This window comes from Sphaerodactylus townsendi, linkage group LG01, assembly GCF_021028975.2.
Source record: "Sphaerodactylus townsendi isolate TG3544 linkage group LG01, MPM_Stown_v2.3, whole genome shotgun sequence".
NCBI classification, from domain to species: domain Eukaryota; kingdom Metazoa; phylum Chordata; class Lepidosauria; order Squamata; family Sphaerodactylidae; genus Sphaerodactylus; species Sphaerodactylus townsendi.
The window spans coordinates 70955469-70980190 of NC_059425.1; the positions used below are offsets into that span (position 1 = coordinate 70955469).

General features: G+C 42.0%; 1 protein-coding gene across 1 annotated transcript in view; it reads left to right on the forward strand.

Moving 5' to 3' along the window:
- The first annotated feature begins 18905 nt into the window (after window positions 1–18905).
- The window catches only part of KCNK5 (potassium two pore domain channel subfamily K member 5), a 41452-nt gene continuing 35635 nt past the window's right edge, over window positions 18906–24722 (forward strand). The window contains exons 1-2 of the mRNA XM_048518109.1: window positions 18906–19150; window positions 19403–19686. Of these exons, the coding sequence (XP_048374066.1) occupies window positions 19501–19686 (186 nt within the window). The 5' untranslated portion in view covers window positions 18906–19150; window positions 19403–19500. The remainder of the gene's footprint in view (window positions 19151–19402; window positions 19687–24722) is intronic.

The following is a 24722-nucleotide window of genomic DNA, read 5'->3' on the forward strand; positions in this document are numbered from 1 at the left end:
CTCTGATCCCTGTTATTATGTAAGAAACAATGCAGGATAAAGAAATAGGGTTGCTGTGACAAATAATAGCAGACAGCAGTAATAAACTTCATGAAGTCAGTGGAAAGAAGGCCACATAAGCTAAATGGGAATCTAAAACCACCTATCAGAATATGCAGCCCATCCCCAGAATGCCAATACTGTTTCCAGGACTGTTCAGTAGCTATCTACTTGCATGGTTTGAAAGGAGACCCTCATGTATGCTAAACCAGTGCTGTTCTGCAATCATTCCAGACTATCTGTTCCTGTATGCCTGATTTTGACAGATGTGCATTTTTCCTGTGTGCCTGGCTGAATTGTAGTATGTGAGATTTGGGTTCTTGTTCAGTTTCTTCTATTTTGCTGGTTAGTTGCTGGCCAAAAGATGAGCTCTACTCTATCCACTCTACTCTACTCTATCCACAGCTTCTCTTTTGTTGTACAATCACCTCATTCCTGTTTTCCCAAGAGTGCTTGATCCTATTGAGTTACTGAGATGACAGGAATTGTTGTTGTGTGTTTTCAGGGCTGCGTGGTCATGGTGTGGTAGTTTTTGCTCCTAGCATTTCACTCATAATGTTTGCCATGACATAGCTCTGAAGATACCAGCCATAGATGCAAGCGAAATACTAGGAGCAAAAGCTATAAGATCACAACCACACAGCCTGGAAAACCCACAACAACCAGTTGATTCTAGCTATGAAAGCCATCAACAATGACAGGAATGCTTTCTGTGAATGTGCAGTTTTGTGTTCTTTCTTTCTATCCTGGTAACTATGTAGCTCATGTCTTTAAAAAACAGTCCATGGCCATTTCCACATGGTCAAAATATCCTGGAGCAAGAGAAATGCCCCGTTCTGTTCAACAATTCTGCATGGTTCCCAGTCCTAAAGCGGGTTTGCCCTGTGATATTTCCCTCATCTCAGGGTATTCAAAAACCACCAAATTGGAGGTTCTTTGAAAAAATCCTGGGGTGAGCTGCTAGAGCCTGTGACAGTGCGAACACCAATCAGGAGCAGGACCGGTTTATTTTCCCCACCCAGCCACCTGATCTCCCCACCTGACATTCATTCTAGCTGCCATTCAAAAACAACAGCCAATCAGAACGCTGGACACCAGGCATGCTCAGATATGCTTGCAGATGTCTCTCAAAAACAACAGCAAATCAGAATGCAGGACACAGGGCGTGCTCAGATATGCTTGAAATGTAAATACAGAAGTCCCGGGCTCAGGTGAAACAAGCTGGAGTATTTCTTCCCGGTGTTCACTGGATTCCTTAAAAAAATGGGCAGCCATGTGAACGGACACCCTGGGATAAAAGAGACCCAGGTTTAAAAAACTGGTGGTACACAGGTATAATTTTGCTATGCAGAAACAACCCATGGGGCCTCAATCCAGTGTAAAAGGGGTCACTGGACTAACTATGGAGGATCCTCTGAAAATGCCGGCCGAAGATGCAGACGAAACATCAGGAGAAAATGCTACTAGAACACGGCCATACAGCTTGGAAACCACACAACACACCTATGGAGGTTCCTTTTGGAAAATTGTGATGTCTGGGAGATAACAGTTGGAGTGGTCCCTTTTCCCTCCCTATGTGCTGACTCAGCAAAAAGGTGCATGTGATAGCTGGGGGTATGAACTCCGATGTGCTCTTCCAAGACTGTGGTAGTTAAATGGGCTCCTACAGAGTAGACTGTAGTCCTCCAGATAGTGGAGAATGCTATGTTTTATTTATTTATTTATTTGTTCTATTTATGAGTAAGGGCCAGGTTAGCATGCTTTGAAAAATCTCCAGATTTGTGTAAGCAGTTCCTGCGGTCAAGTCCATCCTATCACAAGTTTGTCCTCCCAAATGTTGGGAAACGTCAATGGTGCAGAAAAGATAGAAAACAAAGTTGCACTTAGCTATAACTGTTGTTCATCGAGTGTCTTCATCAGGCACAGGCCAGCTACGATGATGAAAACAAAGTTGTGCTTAATTATAACTGATGTTCATCGAGTGTCTTCTGAACAGGCATTCATCTGCCCCCCCATTCCATGCTATGGGCTGCCATTTGTTCTATTAGTACTCTCCCATGGCGGTGAAGGGAAAACTGAGGGAGGAGCTCTCTCGCTGCCTCCATCATATGGTCAATGGGTTGGAAAACCAGTTGGAGGGAAGGGGGAGCACTCTGAGTATTCTAAAGCTTTTGGAAGCCTTCTAATCAGTTCTCCATGGCCAGTTCTCCGTGCCTGTGTAGGCGCTCGTTACCCCACGGTAACACCTGCACAGCTCCTATGTGGAGCTGCACTGGAGACACAATAATTAATTATTTTATGGGGATAGGCACTTCCTAAATACAGCAGAATTACCAATATCACATCACAATAAATTCAGAATTTCACCATTTTCTAAGCACAACCTATCCATTGCATGAGCACACCACAAGTCATACCATTATGCCTATATCACAAAGAGATGTACCAGTGGATAAGCTCCATTTCCATAGGAAAATAGAATATTTCAGCGTTCCACAAAACAATGTTTAGGAATGTGGGATTATAAAAAGCCTTCTGCTGATGTAATAAGGATGGGCAAAAGACTGCGTTACAGTACCCATTTTATAACCAAAATAAAGCCCAAGAGCTGAGCTGCCTGGAATGTCTTACTGTTATGAAATCAATGCATTCATAAAAAAGATTAAAACAAGGAAAAGTCTATTCTATGCATTATTCATTGAAGCAAGGATGAGGATAGTGACGTGGTCCCTGTATAACTATCAGTAATGTATGCTAAAGCTGTCAAAGGACCTTTCCAGAATTTTTTTTTCCTTTAGAGAATATGCAGTTATTACCTTTTCTTGGAAATGGGAGCCAGACAACATTTCCTAGCTTACAGTCATTCTGAGCAGAATTAAACTTTTCTAAGCTAATTGACTTAGAAGTGTGTAACTTTGTTTAGGATTGTATTAGTTCCTGAAAACAATTTTTTTCAAATTATACTTAAGGTGTTGAGGGAAATACAATTTCCCCCAAATAACTATTTAGATCATAGTTGTAGTTGCAACACAGGAATCTGTTGGATTCCGCTGGTTAGCAACATTATCCGCCTGTGTATGTCACTGAGTTATTTGAATGCACTCCCATATCATTTAAGCCCCACCCCCTCATTAAGTCTTCCATTAAATTAAAAAAAAAACGACCTTGTCAGCAGAACCACATCTTCCTTTCATTGTAACAAAATGGTGATAAAGTACTTTTGTCTACTGCATTTTAATTCACCCTTCCTCCTCAAAGTTCAGAGAGATTTTTATCATCCTCCATTTTATGTTCCCACCAATTCTGTGATGCAGATTCTGTGATGTAGTTGGAGACAACTCTGTGATGTAGATTATGCAGCATGAAGGTAGATAGCCAAAAATCACCTAGTTGATTTCATGGCTGAGCGGAGCTAGCTGTAAGGAATGTAAACTGTTATCCTTGAATAAACAAAATACCCTTGGATTGAAGACAATGCAGAATTCTAAACCAGGACCTGTCACCTAATTATCACTTGTGCAAAGCCTATGCACAAGACCAAACTTCCTTTTTACAGCTTAATTCTCTTAAGCTATGCAGCCATATGTAGCAAAGCATGATGACCTTCATGTTTGGAAATTATTAAGACATGAAGTTTTTTACCCATTAGAACAAAATGTGGAGTGGAATATGATTATATTTGTTCCCACATGTACACGTCTTAACACTGTGGAAATTTCTAAAACGATGGTCACTGAGTTCATTGTTTGATATGGAAGATGCTTGTTGTTTTCCACTGGACTTTCTGTTCTATTTGGGAGCATTATTGTTGGCAAAACCATGAAGCCACTGCTCTATTATGCACTCAGAAGCCTTGAACTGTGATAACAGCATACCAATTGTACTTTGTGATATTTTGAGTTCTCAGTTGCTTTGGAAGGGGAACCAATGTACAGGACAAACTGGGAACTGTGACAAAATATAGTATCAGTCATAACCAAATACAGGTGTTCAAACCAAAACATTGATGAAAACAAATATGGATTACAACCACTGGCAATGTACTTAGACAATTTATAAACCAATGTACTGCATCTTTATCATTTTTTTTAATTGTTCTAGAGCAGGGGTAGGGAACCTGCGGCTCTCCAGATGTTCAGGAACTACAATTCCCATCAGCCCCTACCAGCATGGCCAATTGGCCATGCTGACAGAGGCTGATGGGAATTGTAGTTCCTGAACATCTGGAGAGCCGCAGGTTCCCTACCCCTGTTCTAGAGGCAAGAGCTTTGTGATGCTATCAAAACACTCAGGGCTTACACACAGTGACATAATTTTAAAAATGAGAATGGCTGCAGCTAAAATCTGTCAGGAAGTATGATTCTCAGATCTGCATAACTTTCCCCTATAATCCTAGACAGGTGAGGCATGTTCCAGTTAAAGCAACCTATACTGGTAATTGCCCTGACTTGGATAACCCCGGCAACTCAATCTCATCAAATCTTGGAAGCTTAACAGAGTCAGCCCTGCCTTTATACTTGGATGGAAGACCACCAAAGTAGTCAAGAGTTCTATGCAGAGGCAGGCAATGCCAAACCACCTCCGAATATCTCTTGCCTTGAAAGCACTAAGCCGACAGGGTCACTATAAGTCAGATGTGAGTTGTTGGCAAAAAAGCAAAAATATGTACTGGTTATATATTATATAACTACTGCAGTGTTATTGAGCAAGGCTGGGTGAAGGGACATTTCATTGACATGAGTTTAGAATTACTCATCCACTAAAGATTTTGCTGTTGCTTATTCTGGGCATGAACAGTATAGAGTAAAACACAATTAAATCCCATTCTTAAAACCTCCCCACAGAAATGAATGGGAATTGAAAATGTTTCACTTGGCTGAAGTGTCATTGGTTTATAAGCATCAAATTATCAACGGTTTAGTCGAAGGCTTTCATGGCTGGATTCAACTGGTTGTGGTGGATTTTCCCGGCTGTGTGGCTGTGGTCTGGTGGATCTTGTCCCTAACATTTCACCTGCATCTGTGACTGGCATCTTCAGAGGTGTATAACAGAGGGAAGTATGTTACAAGGAAACAGGGAAGTCTGTTACAAACTGTGTCCACTGTACACAGTGTGTAACAGATGGCAATGGCAATGAAGAGGATGAAGAAGGAGTACTTCTCATCCTTTCTCACAACCACTAGTTCTTGCCCAGCACAATTGTTTAACATCATTCAATCGCTTACCTCGATAACCGAGAGTTCAACAAATTCTCAATTGACTCTTGGCTGTGAGGCATTTATGAGCTTCTTTGCAGATAAAGTTGTGTCGCTCCGCCAGGACCTTCCTGCCACCTTTGCTACAATTAGTGTACTGGAGGCTCTGTTGCCATCTTCAGGTCCTTGCTTGTACCAGTTTTCCCTGCTCGCTGAGGCCAATATCGACAGGGCTCTACTTCCTGCCCTCTGGATCTGGGTTCCTCCTGGCTAATTAGAGCATGCCAGGAGGAGATCCATCGAAGACAGCAGGGTCACGGTGGGAGGATGGGGAACTTCTAGTCGCCGCTGTTAAAAGAGGTCCCTCTGGTACCAACCTCTTCGGCCAGCAGCCTGTGGATTCATCTGGACTCATCTCTTTCTATGGAGAATCAGGTGGTCCATGTTACTTGGGTTGCTTCTTTCCACCTTCATCAGGCCCAGTGGTTGGCTCCCTACCTCTCCCAGGCTGACCTGGCCACAGTAATTCATGCAACGGTCACCTCCAGGTTAGACTATTGTAACCTGCTCTACACAGGCCTTCCCTTGCGGCTGACCCAGAAACTGAAGCTGGTCCAGCAAGTGGTGGCTCGCCTTCTTACGGGTGGCTCTATTGGAGATCACTTCTTCCCTGAACTGCACCGCCTGCACTGGCTCCTGGTGGAATTCCGAATCATCTTCAAGGGGTTGGTGTTGACCTTTAAGGCCCTTCGCAGCCTTGGACCCTCATATCTTTGGGACTGTCTGACCCCATATGTCCCAAATAGGCCTCTGCGTTCTGCAGAGGCAAATTTACTGGTAGTCCCTCACCCCATGATGCGACTAGCCTCTACCTGGGCCAGGACTTTTCGGCCTGGTGGAACACTCTTCCTCCAACTGTTAGGGCCCTGTGAGACCTTGGGGAGTTCTGCAGGGCCTGAAAAATTGAGTTGTTCCACCAGGCGTTTGGGGAGGCTGGCCGCAGATCTATTGCCATCCCCTGTGACACCCCCCTCTGATTTCATCTGCACCATTCTCGGCTTTCTGCCAAGTCACCTCCTGAGCAAGGGATTGGGTGCCACCAACAATTTCTGTGTTTCTGCTACTGTGTTTTAAATTTTTTAAAAATGTTTTATATGTTTTATATTTTATCATTGTATATCGTGTGTTGCCTTTTTGGCCTTATTGTTCACCGCTCAAAGCCCTTTGGGGGTTGGGCAGTATAAGAAAATAAATAAGTAATAATAATAAGATTCAAGAAATGCTACCATTTGCAGTAAAATTTCAATTATGTATTGAAACTAACCAACAGCTTTTGTAGTTTCCCATATATTCTCTCTTGTAATCAAAGCAGCCAGTTTGCCCACAGGAATGAACTTGGTATAATGCAAACTAAAAACATCTGTATAATCAATGACAACCTGTCACAAGCATAGTTTTATTGGGCAGTGATATTTCATAAGTTGTCTGTTCAGTGACAACAACTTGATTTTAAAAATGTAGTTAGCTATGCACTCCTAACCAATAAATACCACCGGTCTTCATTTTTTAAAAAAATAAATAGAAAAAATGTGGCTGTATGCAGGCTTGCCAAGCATGGGTTGCTCATACCAACTATGCCCACTGCCCAGAACTTTGGCTGTGCCCTCATGGTAGTTCGTGTACACTCGACTCTGCATGACTACAGAATCAGTTACTTGGCTGGGGGTGGGAGTGGGGGGAGGGTGAACAGTGTTTCCTGGGGCCCATCCTGGACTTTTGCCCAAGGTCTCAGAATCAATAAGATAACCTGTAATGATTGGACTGTTGCCAAACAAATTATCATAGGTGAGGGTACCACCAGACAAAGCCGGCAAGAGAAAAACAACTGGTGCACAGGTACCAGCAGTTTGAGAGGAATAAGGGTTCCAGGCTGTGAAGGGCTTTTTTTTTCAGTTTTAAAAGTTTTATTTTGATACACAAAGCAAACATAAACATATAATATTCATATTCATACAATTTGTATGGAGCTTACTATCTAAATTTATATTTGTTTAGTTACATTATTGTTTCAATATATCTTCATATCTAATAGCATATTTATTGTGAAACATATATTACCTAAATCTTCTTCTATTTTGGTTTAACTCAACTTTATTCGTAATTTTCAACTCTATAATTAAAAAAGACATTCCATTTTCCTTGAGATTTCTGAAACGGATCTATTGTGTATAAATAATGTTAGTTTTGCCATAATCGCATATTCTGGTAATTTACTCATCCATTCATTCAGATCTGGATGTTCCTCTGCCTTCTATTTTGCTGTGAATGTTGCTCCTGCTGTCATTACCATGTACTGTAAAGAGCATTAAAGGTGATAACCAGAACTTTGAATTGAACCTGAAGGCAAATAGGAACCAATGTAATTGACAAATCAGTAGTGTTTTCTGTCCCAAGACAGGAGTCTCATTGTCACAATCTGCACCAATTGAAGCTTCCAAGATGTCTCCAAAGACAGCCCCACAGAGTGTGTTGTAACAGTCGGATCTGGAGGTTACTGTAGTATAGCTCAGCGAGGCTAGAGTAAGGGGGCTAACTTAAAGTCAACTAACTTAAAGTCAACTAAATTTGAAAGAAGGTGCTCCTTGGACAGCACTGATGTACTTATTGATGAGCAAGTCTGGGTCTACAGGCCCAAGAAAGCTTATCCCTATCTAAGATTGACCCCAGCTAACCACTCTGCCTTCTGGTTCTGGTGGGTTTTCCGAGCTGTGTGGCCGTGGTCTGGTGGATTTTGTTCCTAATGTTTCGCCGGTATCTGTGGCTGGCATCTTCAGAGGTGTATCACAGAGAAAAGTCTGTTTCACACTGTGTCTAACTGAGAAGGGAAAGTTTAGCGTGGTATATTGTCCATGTCCCAGGGTGGGGAACCAATCGTTAAGTGTTTGGGTGGAACCTTAAGCTGGCACCTTAATCATTAGGTGTTTGGTGACAACTAACTTAGAAGATCCTGATGATTTCTGCCAGGAGCTTCACTTACAGATTATAAAGAGTGCTGGGATAAAATAGATGCTTGGGGACTCCATATCACAAGTACCCACTAGCTAATTCTGCCTTTCCTAAAGAGACTCTCTGCTTCTTGTCTTCAAGAAAAAAGGAAAGCCAATGAAAAACAGTCCCCTTTACTCCAAACATTATTTGCAGTTGATCCAACAAAGTATCATAGTTGACTGTATCAAATGCTACTGACAAGTGTAGCAACATTAGCAGCAAGTAACCAAACACATATTTTTCCAGGAATCAGTTCCACCGTCCTTGATTTAAAAATATCAATGAGCATTGCTTATGAAATGAAAACAAATCTGAAAGATCTTTATCAGAAATATTATATATTCTTTGACAGGATAGTTGTTGAGCAGTCTAAGCTTATGTACGTTTAGCTAAAATTAAGTCTAATTATTTCTGAGCAAGTACACACAAGATTGCAGCCTTAGGTTGCGTTCTCACAGACTGATTAAAGCACTTCTCAGTTCTTTATCTGCTGTTAGTATGCATGTGAGAAAAACTGAAAAGCAGTTCTACAATCACAAGTATCACATTTTTAATGCGTGAAAAGCAGAAAGACTGATTTTAATGTGCATATACTAGGTTTATTAATTGATTGACAACCGTGTGGGAAGGTTTCTTTACAGCTGTATTTCAGACTCAACACATTTTACAATGCACATGTGACTTTGTTCTTCATTTGTATTCTTATTCTGCATCAAAATCATTATGCTTGCGTTATTACTTCTGTTTTATTTATTTATTTTATTTATTTATTGTTTAGATTTGTAGACCGCCCCATCCCCTAGGGCAGGGGTAGGGAACCTTTAACACTCAAAGAGCCATTTGGACCCGTTTTCCACGGGAAAAGAAAACACTTGGAGCCGCAAATAATTTTTGACATTTAAAATAAAGATAACACTATATATGTTGGGGTTTTTTTTACCTTTTACTCCGCTCATTCTGAGAAGCGCATGGATGCGCCCGCCCTGCTGTCTGCCTCGCCAGCCACCAGGAAAGCGCCCGCCCCGCTCCAACGGGGCGGGCGAGAGGGGAAGCCCATGGCGCGGCCCAGCCAACAGCGGGCAGTTGGTGCGCACGCCCTGCTGCGTGCAGGGTGGGCAAGGATGGGGCCGGCGGCTTGGCTTGTGGAGCCGCAGTGCAAGGGCAGAAGAGCCGCATGCGGCTCTCGAGCCGCAGGTTCCCTACCCCTGCCCTAGGGGCTCTGGGCGGTGTACAACAACATCAACATATATCCAGTTTATCATAAAATAAACAATTATTACATACATTAAAACCATTAAAACAGCGGTCAATACTATAATGACAGGCGTCCCATAGCCCAATTAATTAAAAAGCCTTCCCAAAAGAAGGGAACGGCCGGACTCCTCCTTAGGAGGGTAGTGTAGATGTAAACAAAAGAATGGTTAAGGTAAATGAGTAAAGGGGGGGCGCCCTAATCAGCGACTGGACACTCCAAAGGCCCGGTGGAACAACTCAGTCTTGCAGGCCCTGCGGAATTCATTAAGGTCCCGCAGGGCCCGGACAGCTGGAGGAAGAGTGTTCCACCAGGCTGAGGCCAGGGCCGTAAAGGTCCTGGCCCGTGTGGAGGTCAGCTGCATCATTGAGGGGCCAGGAACCACCAGCAAATTGGCCTCTGCTGAATGCAGAGGCCGAGTAGTGGCATATGGGGTAATGCGGTCTCTAAGGTACGAGGTACCTTTTCAGAAAATGTTATCAGGAACATGTTATAATGGTACCTTTTTATTTGCTTGTTACTTTTGTCAGCTGCCTATTCTTCAAGCCAGGTAGATCAGATTCCCACAGATTATGCAGTAGTCTTATTTTTAAATACAAATAAAGTCACGGGGATTCATCTTTAATTCCTCTGTGTAACATGTGTCCCACTATTAATTTTTCAGTATACATGTCATTTTTTCCACTTTCTCTGTCCACTTTGCCTTATGTTTTGTCCTTCAAGATGATTTTTTTTTAAATGGCAAGGTTACTGATGTGGCCTAACAGGTTGGGCTATGATCTAGTCACGCATCAAAAGACCTGAAGTTAAGTTCTCCCTCAGCCATGAGTTTACTAATTACTGGGAAGCTGGAGGCAATTCTCCATCCCTTTGACAGGAGTGACCTTTGACAGGCTAAATGAGTCATGGTCCGTACAGAATGTGCTTACCAAAGTTTGACCCTCCATTTAAATGTATCACAAGTAGTTATATCTCAAGCAACTGCTGCTGCACAACAGACTTCATTTGCTATCCTTTTCCACTTGCTTGATCTAGAACAATTTTTCTGACAGTTATTTATTTGCTCATCCACTTGATCTAGGAAACATCTGTACAGCAAATGTGTCTTAGACATACAGTTTGGTTGAAAGATATTTCCTTTCTGGACTGGACTGCCTGAAACAATGATGACTTATGCAAATAGTATGAATGATTGATAATTGTAGATTGCTCACAACACTATTATCTGGTTCACCTCAGTCTATTTTTTAAAAAATTATATTATTTTTAAACATTTAAATGACCTGTTTCAGCCCTTTTCATTAACTCAGCTAACAGGAAAAAACTGTGGGGCCCATGTGACAGGTGCCAAGGGTGAACAATAAAGGTACTGTTTAAACAGAATGGTGAGAAAGAGACACGGAGTGGAAAAGGAGGATAAAAAGGAGGGAACCTTTTAACGAGGTCAAGAGCCATTTTAAATCAGCAGACATAAAAAGAGGTGCCAGCTATGGAAAACCACTTAAGGAAAAGCAGAGCTTTCAAAGTGTTGAAAAAAAAGCATCTACAGATTAGACAAATTCTTTCTTGCTATATAGACCTCAACAGCTGAAAAATATGCCTTGTAATTCATTCTGCAGGAGACAAGAAGGATCGAAGTAAAGTTTCCAAACAAGAAGGAATAGCTGACATTTTAAAAATCTCCTAAGTAAAAAGTGTTTGTTTTCTACTAAAATTATATTGCGGTGTTTTTTTGATGTACTTTTACTATTCTATGGCATGCGTAGTAATGTTTTAGTATGGAAAAGAGATCTTAATGTAGATTATAATGTAGATTTTTCCTAAATGTCTGTAACAAATATTCTCCTCTAACCCAGCTTGCAAAACTTCAGTATGACTAGAAGTATTTCAAGTCATACTTTATCAAGTCAGTACTAACTCATTGCAGTATTAAAGACAGAAGGGCAATTATTGGCTCTATCCCCCAAAATCATAGTACAAGGTTTATATTCTGTGACCAAATGAACTTGTATTGAATGATGTTAATTTTGTTTTACTGAATGTTCTAATACACTGAAGCAGAAAGTACAACATCATCACCAAAAATGTGTCTGACACAATTTATGACAGGTTGAAATCTATATTCTGCCAACAGCCTATTATTCAGAGCATTCAGTTCCAAAGCAGACAGTTACTAAAAGCATATGGAAAGTTGTTTTTACTATTGTACCCAGCAGTTTTGAGAATTTCTGTTTTAATCAAAGTAAAAAATGTGCTGGGCAGCCCAACTAGGGATGGCGCTGCTGCTGCCTCAAGAGGACTTTTCAGAGGTGCAGGGAGGCAAAAAATAAAACAAAACCACCCTGCTGCCGGAAAGCCCAAAATGGTGATGTAAATCGGAGCCCTATGCTGTGGTGGCTGCTCTTGGCACTCCCACTACACCAGCAAGGCTGGTGGCAGCTGCCTGGCGGCGTATTTGCCCCTCCACCAGGATAAGTGCCTCCAGGAGTTGCTTCAGCACCCCTGCTTTCTGAATTGGGCTGTTAATGTGAGTTACAGTGTAATAATTAGTGAACATTCTTTATAACTGAAATATATGATTGTTTTATTTATTTGCTTCACATATATCCTACCTTTCTGCCCAACAGGGACCTAAAGCAGCTTGCACCTCTTGACCTCCATTTTATCCTCGCAATAACTCTGTGAAGTAAGCTAGGTTAACTGAGGGACTGGTCCAAAGTCACCCACCAGGACTCCATTGGAAAACAGGGATTCTAAACTGGATTACCCAGATTCTAATTTGACACTACACTAGATATTTGAATTTAAAACAATTGGGCAAAATACGACCATGCAGAATTGACTGGCCTGTCCACTATGTAAAAGGTTTACCTTTTGTCCTTTCTAAAGCTAATTAATTTCAGTTTCATGGAAAGGCCTTTTGTTTTGAACAATTAATATATCAGTGAAATTACATTCACTGTAATTTTATGATTCTTGTAATTCTTTTGTAATTCTTGTAATTCTTTTGTACAAGTTATGAGACACAGCATAAGCAGATCTTCAAAGATAGCCATTTTTTTGGAGGTGCAGCAAACACAAAATTAAACACATTAAACCTATGAAAGTCAGTTGCTTGGACAAATGCAGCCAATAAAGTTTTATTCCCTTCACTTAATTAAAAAAAATCTGTTACATTCAAACACTCTCTCTCTTGTCTACAATCTTTTCCAGTGAATAGTAATATCCATCAACTGTTTCACAGAAGACTCCAGACCCAGGTTTTAGTGATTAGAAGAGAAGAGAAAGGTGGTGATGCCAGCCCTAGAATGTCAACTTTTATAAAGAAAAAGATTTAGGCTTTTGGCCTAAATTTTAACAGCAGTCTATCTATTCTTCCCTGAATTAGCTACGTATTGGTTGTCTGGATTAAACATTGACATTTAGCAATTCAAAGTATTCTTTTGTACCTTTAAAACCCTAAACAATCTAGGATAAGGGTACGTGGACAGCTGCCTTCTCTCCCATAGTCTCACTTGCCAGTTAAAATTTCATCTCAGGCTCTGCTCAATTTGCCTCTGGAGGGTAGAATAGGGCTTTTCCAGTGATAGCAACTCTGTTAGTAAAACCTCATCTAACAACTGTACTTATGGATTTTAGGTGCCAGCTTAAGGTACTTCTATTTGACCCCTACTTTTACTTGAGCAGCTAGCTTTCCTTGAACTTTTCTTTAATTCTTTGGGTCATATTAATATTTTATCATGTACCTTGGCCTATAAAACATTTCATTTTATTTAGCTGTCTATTTCATTGTTTTATAGTCATACAGTGATCAGGTTTATATTTTTATTGATCAGTTTTTCACATTTTTCACAGTTGGTCATTCTAATATTACTGTGATTAATCTGGTGTTTTTATCACTTACATATACTTTAGCTGATGTTCTGTTCACTCCTGCTCTATTCCCCCAGTAAAAAAAAACTAACCACAACCACATGTTGTCCTCTTTCTAATGGGCAGAGCAATCCTGAGGCATGTCTGTGCTGGGGCAGTTTGCCGTGGCATAACTTAAGGGGCTACTAATCTGCTCCCTCTAGGGCCGTGGTGTCAAACCTTTGGCACTCCAATTGGCCATGCTGGCAGGGGTTGATGGGAATTGTAGTCCATAACATCTGGAGTGCCAAAGGTTCGCCACCACTGCTCTAGGGTTTCATTATGCAGCAGCAGGCAGGGAAGAGTCTCCTTTGGCTGTTAGTGGCCACAACCATTTCAGCAACTCCAGCAACCACACCATGGCATCCCTTGGAGGTGTTGTGGTGAGGTGGCAGAGCCGTAGTAGAAAGGACTGCCAGAATCATTGAGGGGCCACCCAGAATGGAGGCTGAGTCAAGCTCCTATCAGAACCCAAGGGAAAAGAGGGGTGTGGCCAGGGATGCTGGCTTGCTGTCAGCAGCACATGCCCTTTAATGGGCCAAAGCCCTGCCAGAAGTATTTGGGTACCTGCTAGTGTTGCCATGGCCCCCTGAAAACCCCTCCCAACCACTACAAGCAAGCTACCTGCCCACATGGAGCAGCAAGCACCTCTGTCTCAGAAGGGGGAGATGTCGTGAATGCCCTTGGCTCACCAGTGGCCACACCTTCCAGCAGCACACCCATGCTGCATTTGGGCTTTCACCACCTCCTGCAGCATCCTTTTTGTGGTTGGCTCCACTTCTTGTGGCGGCCGTTATGTGGTTGTACCCACCACCCTGTATCAAAATCCCAAAGGTGCCCGCAGGCTTAAAAACGTTAGGGACCCAAGACATAACATGTCAGTATCACAACATCATGTAGCCAATCAGAATATAATTTAACTACATTATGTAGTAAATAAATCTCTCACTGTGAGTGTTTTCAAGGAGAAGAAATAAGTTTGTTACTAAGTGTTAACTCTGTTTTGCTCTGCTGTATTGGGAAGTTTTATGGCAGCAACATTACAAACAGGAAATGATGGTTTTGTTGACTTATAAGGAGAAGCACCTTCATAAACATTTCCACCACCTTTCAAGTTAAAAAAAAGAACCTACAGAAGGGGAGAATGTTTATGAAAATTTCCACCTGCCCACACATATGCAGCAATCCTATGGTGCTCAGGGCACTGATGCATCAGTAGATTGTGAGGGCTATCTTACCCTCATTTGTAATCTTAGCTCATAAACTAGAGAATGCAGCTGCCAGACATACAGTTATCATGGTGTTGCCCATTCAAACAGGGTAGAAGAAAGAATGTTAAAGTTGCATAGTTTTATCACTGAATTATCTTCTGTCAGAACCAGACATCACTGGAAAAAACAAACCTGCTACCAAAAAAGCAATCAGTTCCTTGTTCTCTTCTCCCTACCCTTACATCTAATGCATTATGCGCCACTATCTTGATTTTTCTTGCTTGCAGAGGCAAAGAAACTTTGAATCTATAGTTAACCACAGAAATGGTGCAGGATTTTATTTTAAGTGAAAGCCATGTAATGAAAGCCAGTATTATTTCCCTGATAAAAAGGACCATAAGTTCTTTAAGGTTAGAAAGAAGACAAAAGACCTACATATACAGTGATTATATTCAGCTAACAACATCATAGTGACTGCAAAACTTAGCTCTAGGGTTGCCTCCCTAGCCTTACCCACCATCTAAAGGTTAGAATTCCACAACCAGAAAATTTGTAAGATAGTCTACGGCCCCAGTGTGCCTGCGCACATATACAACAGTTAGAGCCAGATATATCAGTAATTGTGCCAATCACTCACTGGCACAGAGGGGAAGTGCAGCACTAAATCCAGTCCCATCCTGTCCTCCTGATTGGTTCTACTGCCTATTTTCTTGCAGATAAATTATATCAGCTATTTGCATGCACCTTATCTCTGACCCTTTAAATGCTAATATATAATCTTTGTTCTATCCTCCCCACCCATCTAAAATTCTCCCACTCCCTTAACTGACTTCATCCTTTCACCCTTACTGCCTTATATGCCAGGAACCCTTTTCCAGGATGTCTTTGGAATGACATGTCTGTTAGATCTTTCCTATTTAAAAAAAGCACCATTCATTTTCCATGGATTTTTGGCATAACCTCCTAATCCTAATAAATCATTCCCTACTGAAACCAAGCCTAAGGACTTATAACTGAATGGAATGCATAATCTTTCTTGGTTTACTTTCTTCACCATCTCTTGCCCTTCTCACACCAATATTTCATTTAAAATGACTCATTTTAAATGGCAAACTCATCAAGATTGGAGGGATCTGCCTTTTTTCTCATTGTTCTTTAAAAGCACTTTAGGGGAATATATGCAAGAAAGTCTGTTATGTTCATGCATATTCTCCAGGAGGACCACAGACAGCACAATCTTATGCAGAATTACTTCAGTTTAAATCAGTGGGCTTTGAATTTCCACTCTGTCATGGAAACTTGCTGGGTGACCCTGTGTCAGTCATACACACACTCTTGATCCTAGTTAGCATTTGGAGGGAAGACCTCAAAGGAATACAAGGGCGTGATGCAAAGTCAGGCACTTTTGAATGTTTCTTGCCTTGAAAAGCCCACCAGGAATCACCATGTCAGATGTAACTTGACAGCAAAACCCCCTCAGCTTTTGCATAAATGTATTTGGCTATAAACATTAGACTTCACAGATGAATCAGGAGCACAAAGCAAAGCAAACCACGCAGGAGGAGAGATCCAGAAACACTAGGTAATAAGTGAATAATTCTATGGTCCATTTACACCAGCTGAAGGAGATTACTAACTAGATTATGCCAATGTTACACAAACAGTAGCAGCTACCAGTTTAGAGGACCACGGTGTCGTCCTCTTAAACTACTGAAATTTTGCTTTCAGTATAGTTGGGATCTCATGTACTGTAGAATCAGGGGTAATGCTATAGTTGGCCATCAAGTCACAGCTGACTTATGACAAACATTTGGAGGTTGTTTGCCATTGCCTGCCTCCACCTCCTGACACTGGTATTCTTTGATAGGCTCCCATGCACTTTCTAGCCAAGCCAGAGTTGAGAGGGTGTGACTGCTTCAAGGACACCCAGCAAGATACCATGGCACTAGTGGGGATTTAAACCTGGGTTTCCCAGGTCCCAGTTTGACACCTTAGCCACTAGGCCATACTGACTGTTTAGGGCAGGCTGGCTTTCTATTCCGTGTATAGGACTCACCTAATAAAAGGGTCATGAATGAGAAACAGGGAAGTTACTGACAGGTCTGCCTGACTCCATAATTGGAAAATACAAGATGCAAACTAGACTGAAAATGTAATTACTGATGTACAAAAGCAAAATGTTCCATCTTTTTAGAGTATATGCAACATTACTAGTGAATCTCATTGGTGTAATTTTATTCCAAAAACATTTTTAGGTGTGGCCCTGAAAAATACTATACATTTCTTTCACTAAAAACAACATTTATAGGATCACACATACTGAGGTCTGAGGACCCATGAGGCACTTTTATATGGGAATCACCAATCTAACTCATTCATATACGGGGAATAGTTAATAAAGACTAATTTAAAGAGCCAGTTGTCAACATTACCAAAGTGGGGAAAGACAGGCGAGGAAAGTGGCTGGTTAGATAGTGCTGAAGTTGCTATGAAAGGTACTGAGGCACTGGACAGCCAGCAGATTTGACTTGTGATCATTCTCTTGGATAGCAGCATCTGATTCTTGATCTGCCATTTTGGACTAGCAGGGATCAGCAAGGGAAGCACTGACTCCACACATATTCTGTATTAGGACACCACGGAACAGCTAGCCCAAAATGTGCTGCTCCAAGCAGCTGCACTGAACCAATCAAGGGCTGATTTTGCATGTCGAAATTGCTCCATGGCTTATCTGGGGAGCATACCTTCTGTGGGGCTTCTCACCCTGCTTGTAGTTCCCCACTGCTGCCAGGATCTTTCATTAGCTTGAGTCAGGGCTGGTGAGGGAAGCCCTGAATGGTTTTCCACAAACCCAGGGCTTTCCTGTAAGCACCGCTTAAGCACCACAAGCTCTTCTGCAATCTCTTCACGCATGTGCGGGCAGCTTCTGTTTCCTGTGTTCGGATTGGCTGAATCTTGCCCCATTTTCCCCATGCACTTTCACTATTTTAGTTTTAAATGACTCTGGACACAAAACAGGCGCTGAGAATTGGCACCCTTGCCCCCACCCCTGTCTAAAATCCTTGTGTGTGCAACAGAATCACAGCCCTCCCGTTCACTGCACCTGCACACACTGCTGATCTGCCCAAAGTTTCTCCCGCCTGTCTAAAACTCAAGGTTTCTCCCTCTGTTTTTTTTTTCACTGAAAGGGGGTGGAGGGCGCCGATTCTCAGTGGCTGTCCATTGGTGGGGCAGGCCAGTGTGGCGAGGTGGGAAAACTGACCACAGTTCTGCTACGGAGGCGTTTTCCATGGCGGCAGAAGCCTCCGGAGCAACAAAGGGGCATTTCAAAAGAACCTCAACCTTTGCGGTTCAGAGAATTCGCAGAGCAAAGCCAATGCCGCAGGGTGGCTCCGGGGCAGAAACGTGGCAGTCACGCTGCAAAACCAGGGGCAGTACAAAACTCCTGATTGCATCAGGGCATTCCCTGTACCAACAGAAGAGCAATTTTGGCATGCAAAATCGGCCAAGACCTCCTACAATTTTGCAGGGAAAGGTGGGGTAACAAATTCTCACATTTCACTAACAGCTTTATCAATGCCCCTAAAACCTAAGCAACATCCCCTAAGCAACATCCAGTACTGCTGAAGTAGGGAGAGTCTTCATCTTAAAGCAGCCTAAGGTTGCCACATATATCTGGGGCATAAATCTAGTGGGATTTTTATATTGTGCCCTTCCTGTACAGAACATGAGGACCTTTCCATCTTCACTAGTAATTTGCCCAAGGGTTTCACGCATGGGTGGGGATTTGAAGCACTTCTGAGCAAGCAGGAACAGAATAAAATCCTTAAGTATGTTTTCAGGTGTAGTCATTCCGGGAAGGTTAGGCTTGCATTGCTATAATGAAACCGAGAAATGTTCTCCAAGGGAATGTAATTCTTAATTTTCAATTTCCAGAGGAATTATTTTTACCTGGGGGAACCCAAAATGACTGGTGGTGGTGGTTTTTAAACACCTTACCCATGTTAAGGCTTCTCTCAGTCCCGCCAGGAACAGAGAGAAGGGGAAAAAAACAGATTGCGTGTCACACTCGGAACACATTACTTAGGTTTCCACCCAGGTCAAGGCAAGATCAAGCGCCTCATTTGACTGTGGCAGTTCGCAGCTCACCCCGCCCAGGCGGGGGCAGCAGCAACTCCCGAGCTGCCCACAAGCGAGCCGAGCGGGGCGGGCGCCTTTAGAAAACCTTCCCAAATGCAGAGCGGGGCCATTGCGGACTCTTCCAGAGAGGGCGGCAGAACGCAGGGCCGAAGGCGCGCGAGCGGAGAGAAAAGAAAGAGAAAGTCCGCGCGCTCCCAGCTCCTCACCGGGGCGAAGCGCGAGGCAGGACAGACCGCGCGCCACATGGAGGGGGCTGGCGGGCGAAGTTAGGCGCCGCAGCCTCGGTTTCCGAGGCGAGAGGACGAAGCGGCGGCCGGCCGGCCAACCGGGAAACGCTCCGCATGCGCTGCTCGGTGAGGAGTGCGGGGGAACAGAAGGGCACCAAATTCAAACGCTAGAGGAGTGGGAAGGCGCAAAGAAAGGAGGGGGTGGAAGGACAAGGCAGCCGGCAGACGGAGACAGCTTGGAGGTGGAGACGGTGGGAGGAGAGCGCAGCGAGGAGGAAAATAAAAAGGGGGCTAGAGGAGGAGGAGGAGGAGGAGGAAGGGGAGGACAGCGATGGCAGGGCGAGGAAAGTGAGAGTGTCTCTTTCTCGGTCCCTCCAGAACGAGCTCAGGTCTCCTTCCCTTCCTCCCGACCCGAGGCTTATCCAAGGAGCTCCTGGCTTGTTGTTATTGACGAGCGTCCCCCACTGGGCACCACCATGGTGGACAGGGGTCCCCTGCTGACGTCTGCCATCATCTTCTACCTGTCCATCGGGGCAGCTATTTTTGAAGTCCTCGAGCAACCTTACTGGAAAGCAGCGTCAAATGAGTACAAGTCCAAGAAAACGCAGCTCCTCAAAGAGTTTCCCTGCCTAGGCCAGGAAGGGCTGGATAAGATCTTAAAGGTGAGTTTAAGATATCAAGATAACTTTTGGTGGTTGTTATCTGTCCCGTAAAAAAAAATTAATCGACCGAGAGCTACTGAGTTGGGAGAAGTCTGGAGCCTTGCTTCTCTCCCCCCCCCCCCCATGTGCCTAAAAGTACCAAGTGTGGATTTAAAAGGGTAGTCTTTGTTATAAGCCCAAGAAAATGCCACCTAAGATGATTTCAGATTGAATGCCTTATCTTGTGAATGAACGGAGAGTGAAATAGTCTCTTTTCAAACTGGAGACAATTGTGTGCGTGGTGGAAGTCCAACCTTTGAATGAAAACATGGTTATTGTTCAGCTCTGATGGCGCATTTCAAACCCTGCGCTGCCTCCCTCACCAAGCAAATTGCATAAACTTAACAATGCATGAACTAAATTCAAAGTAGATGAACACTGGAAGACATGTGTTTGCAGAACAAATAGTTCTTTGAAAGAAAGGCATTAATAGTGACGGCAAGAACTTCAGCTGAAGTGATCTCAGTTCATTTTTTCCTGGTTTTATGCTCACTGTATTTGCAACGTTATAATACCACTTTCCTGAAATAATGCTTATCAAAAGGTTTTTCTCCAGGCCTGTTGAGATTCAATTGGCTTGTCACTTTTTCTACACTGTAAACAGCAATTTGATCATACTTTGAGGCTGGTTATTTTATGGTTTTTCTAGGGGGCAAGCCCAGTTCTTTGTCAGTCTGTTTTATGTCAGCAGCAGGTGCTTTGTTTCCCATTCAGTTTTTTTTTAATGTTGCCCAGATGTATAAGTAAAATTCAGAGCAAGTAAAAAGAGTTCTGGAGATGGTAAACAGAAAACAACTGCCAGGAAGGAGGGAGATTCTAGTTTTGCAAAATAGTTTGTTCCCCTTAATCCTAACATAAAATGCCCTTGAAAGAATGTGCAGCTTCAGGGTTTTTTCTTTTTTCAAGATTTGAATGCTAACTTTAAACTGTTTAGGTGCAATTCTATGCAAATTTACTTGGAAGTAAGCCAAGTTGTATTCTATAGCACTTATTTCTGTGTAAACATGCTTAAGGTCCAGCTATTTCATGAGGAAAAACCAAGTCTTTTCAGTTAATAAGCACTTCAGTACTGGTAGGCTGGATAGCCCCTTGGGCTCTTTGTCTACTACTGTTTCTTGAAAAGTTCAAAGGTGAAGGCTAGTTTAAAGGAATTCACAGTGAAAATTTCCTTCACTGGCAATGCAATCCTCAATTCCTCTTGCACCAAGAGCTCTTCTAAAAATAGCAGTATGGGTATTCTGATAAATTTGAACATGAATGCAAAGATTCCAGTCCTCAAAGTGTTTGGGCAGTTAGAAGCCCTACTGTTTGAAGAGACATTAGAATCTGGAAACAAATGAAGATGCTAAATAGTTTCTGCACTTGTTCCACCTCTTTTCTTGCCAGTCTCTTTTTGTGTTCTTAATAAATCCTACTGTGTGGAAATTTTGCTTGGGACTTTGTTGAATTCTGGCTTGCACAGGGTATGAGGTCAGAGATTAAAATAAAGAACTGTGGAATTCTTGTCGTGATGGAATGAGATATGACTTAGGTTGAATGTTAAATGTACTTTTAATCTTCTGTATTTAACAATGGAAACATTTCCATTGGAAACGTTTTTTGGAGTTAAAAACAAGAATTGCTGTGACAAGCTTTCATGACATTTAGAATTGGCAAGTGTGTATATCAAAAGGAGTGGGGGGCAAAAGGACAGGAAGTACAGAGAAGTGCAGTAGTCTGTAATAGTTTTGTGTAAAGTTCTAAATCTCATAGTTCTGGGGTGTTTGTACAAACTGTCATAGAAAAGTGAACATGGAGTGTGGTGATGCAGCCCTAAGGAATACTGCATCTCTCTTTCTACTGAAGTAAGTGTGATTGTAGATGACCCTGCAACAAGAGCAGTCAATTTAGTCAGCAAGGGCAGAAATTCATAGTTCTAGTCATAGTTCAGGAGGGGGGGGGGACCAACAGAATGTTTCTTTATTATTTGAATTACATCTTTTATCTTGCAAAGTATGTTAACTGTCTTTACTTCAGCAACAGTTATGTGAAGCTGACCATTACTGTACCTCTTTTACAATGAGAAAGTGACTTGCCCATGAGGAAGATATGGGGTTTAAATCCAAGCCTCTGAAGTTACAGTTCACTATGCTATCAATTGGCCCACTGGCATTATACTATATAGTGTAGGTGTATTGAGCTGAGCTAAATTAGGACTGGGAGTGAATATAGAAAATCCCGTTTATATGTTAAGGAGTAAGCTATATAATCTTTAGGAATCTTTCCCTCTTTTTAACCTTGTCCAATGACAGAATGGCACTGGATCATCTAGGGAAGTAGTTCTTAACCTTTGATGTATTAAAGAGTGGTGATCTAGTTTGCTTGTTATTTGTGGACTTGTATTTTCATGCCCTACACCTACTGCATGGCAGGCTGTTTGACAGGCTTCTAAATGAAAGCTCAGTTGCTGCGCAATCTGTTGTAGATGTTTGTGCGTACAGGTGAATACCGTGCACACACTGTTGAAGGATTCTTTGACGTTTTCACTGAGGTGATTTGCTCTGTTTAAGAGGTACTTCTGACTCTTCAGCATTTTATTTTGATTGTGTAGTCTCAGAGGCTGTCTGAAGTGCATCAAGGATTCATCAGTTGAATTCTAGGAACTAAATATCACTGATGTGGACAAAGCGGAGCCACACCCTTTGAAGCCCATTTCCTTCAACTGGCTTACAAGGGTGCAACTCTGCTTCAGATGTCACTGTGAATCTAACTGCTCTAGAGTGTGCCTGGCATGATTGTATACCTTTTGCAACGTTACACAGTGAGATAATATTTTGATTCCACCAACTTCTTTGTTACCAAGGCTTACAACACTGTGAGTCTCTGATTCTTACTACAGTTCTCAGTCAAGATGTGCCTTGCAGCTTGACACAAAGCATGAAGGCATCTCTCCTGCTGAGTCACAATCTAATTTACTGAGCAAAATCTACCCTGTCTTCTGTAGTAGCCTAAGATTTGAGTAATTTCTGTTCTACTGGTTAGCACTTCTCTTTTTTCAACTTCTTGTTCTTCTCTTCCCGTTACTCAAGTTGCATCATACCTGTTTGACTCTTTTGTCAACTGCCATATGGTGCTTCAACGCAACTCAAATCTACTTTTCTTTTGTACACTTCTGTCCAAGAAGAATTTTGCATTAAAATTTCAGTGCCAACAGGCTAAGAACTGGAAAAGCTCCAGTACTTCTGTGGATAGCCCAAGCATGTCCACCAAGGAGCTTGGGTGACATATATCATTTCTTTCATTTTAACTTCACAATTACCTTCTGAAGTAGGGTACACTGAGAGAGACTGGCTGACCAACAGTTACCTAGTGAACTTCATGGCCAAGTGAGCTGAACCTAGTAGTCCCTGATCTCAGTACAGCTCCATAACCACTATGTTAAATAAAATGTGTTGTGGGAAAGAAGTCCATGATTCCAAACTGAATAAAGTCATGTTTAATAAATTCTTATTCAGCAGTTTCACACTCTCATTTGATCACTTCATGGGTTAAGCATTGTATTTTTAAGAGTTCCTGATGTACATTTTTCATGTCTGTGTATGTGTCCAAGAAACTAGAACATATAATTTTAGAACATGGGTATCAAGCTGGAAGAGTGTAGATAGGTGTGGCAGTCAGTGGATTCCAGAATAAGGCACTGTCTATTAAGCTAGCTAACACTAGTTTCACTGTGGTGTTTGAAACTTGAACTTAGTTATCTCATTGTGTTTAATTAGGCTTACATTTTAAAAAAGTAAATAGGATTGTAGCTTGCATGTGAAAATGTTTTAGAAGACGTGTACTGACAGCAAGGGATTAATTAATACCAACTAGTGAGCTTTTCTGCTTCTTTTAGCATTGTTTTCCCAAATAAATGTTGTATAAAGTAAAAAGGTAAAGTTTCCCCTTCAGTCATGTCTGACCCTGGGGTACCACTGCGAGCAGTGATTTTATAGGCAAGCCTCTTTTGTGGGGTAGTTTGCCATTGCTTTCCCTGGCTATTCTTTACCCCCTAGCTATAAGCTAGGTACTCATTTACCAACCAAGAATGGATGGATGGCTGAGTTGACCATGAGCCAGCTGCCAGGATATCTGACCCACCGGGGGCTGGAACTCCTGAATGTGTGAGTGGCAGTGCAAGCACTTTACCCAGTAGGCCATGTGGCTCTTCCTTGTGTTGTATAGCAGTTGGCAAAGACCGTTTCTAGATGAAGGGAGAAGTTTGGATAAGTGTTCTACAGTTCACTTTGTTGCATTGGTATATGTGATTTCCCCTCGTAGAAAAATAGAAAACTAAACAATAAAAGGCTGACAACTATTGGAAGATGCTAGTCTGACTATTGAGCTTCTGCAAATATCCATACCCTTATCTTCTAAATTTTTACAACATCACATTTAAATGAAGCAAAATGTTTTGGCCATAAATGCTGGGTTTCCATGGTGTTCTACTTCAGAAAGGTTTAGCTTTGTTTACAAAAGGGTTTAGATTTATACACAGTATCTGTAGTTGAACTTGACATATCTTTTAACGTGCTTCTTAGCGTTAAAGTTACATTTTCCTTTCACTTATTTAGCATGAAGTAAAAAGAAAAGGAGTTTTGCAAGCAATTTGTTTGTGCTTCATATTACCATAGTAATTGCATAATCATTTGCACCTTAGTTGTAAAATGTTACAGGCATTTTCTAAGAATCTCTCCCATTGCATTCATGAGGTCACACTGCATTCCAGCTAGTAATTAACTTCATTTCCTGCATCATCTTTCTTCTCACTAGAATCTTCTGAAGGAACAAATGCGCTTGTTAGACCAAAGTTTCATTGGAAAAATGCACACAGTGTAAATGTATATGAGAAAAGACTCATTCCATGTACATAACTGCACTGATAGTTTAGATATGATTCCAAATTGTGGTTTGGTGCAGTACAACTTAACCATGTGCTTGTAAGTGTGATCCTCTCTCCAATTCTTATTTAGTCATAG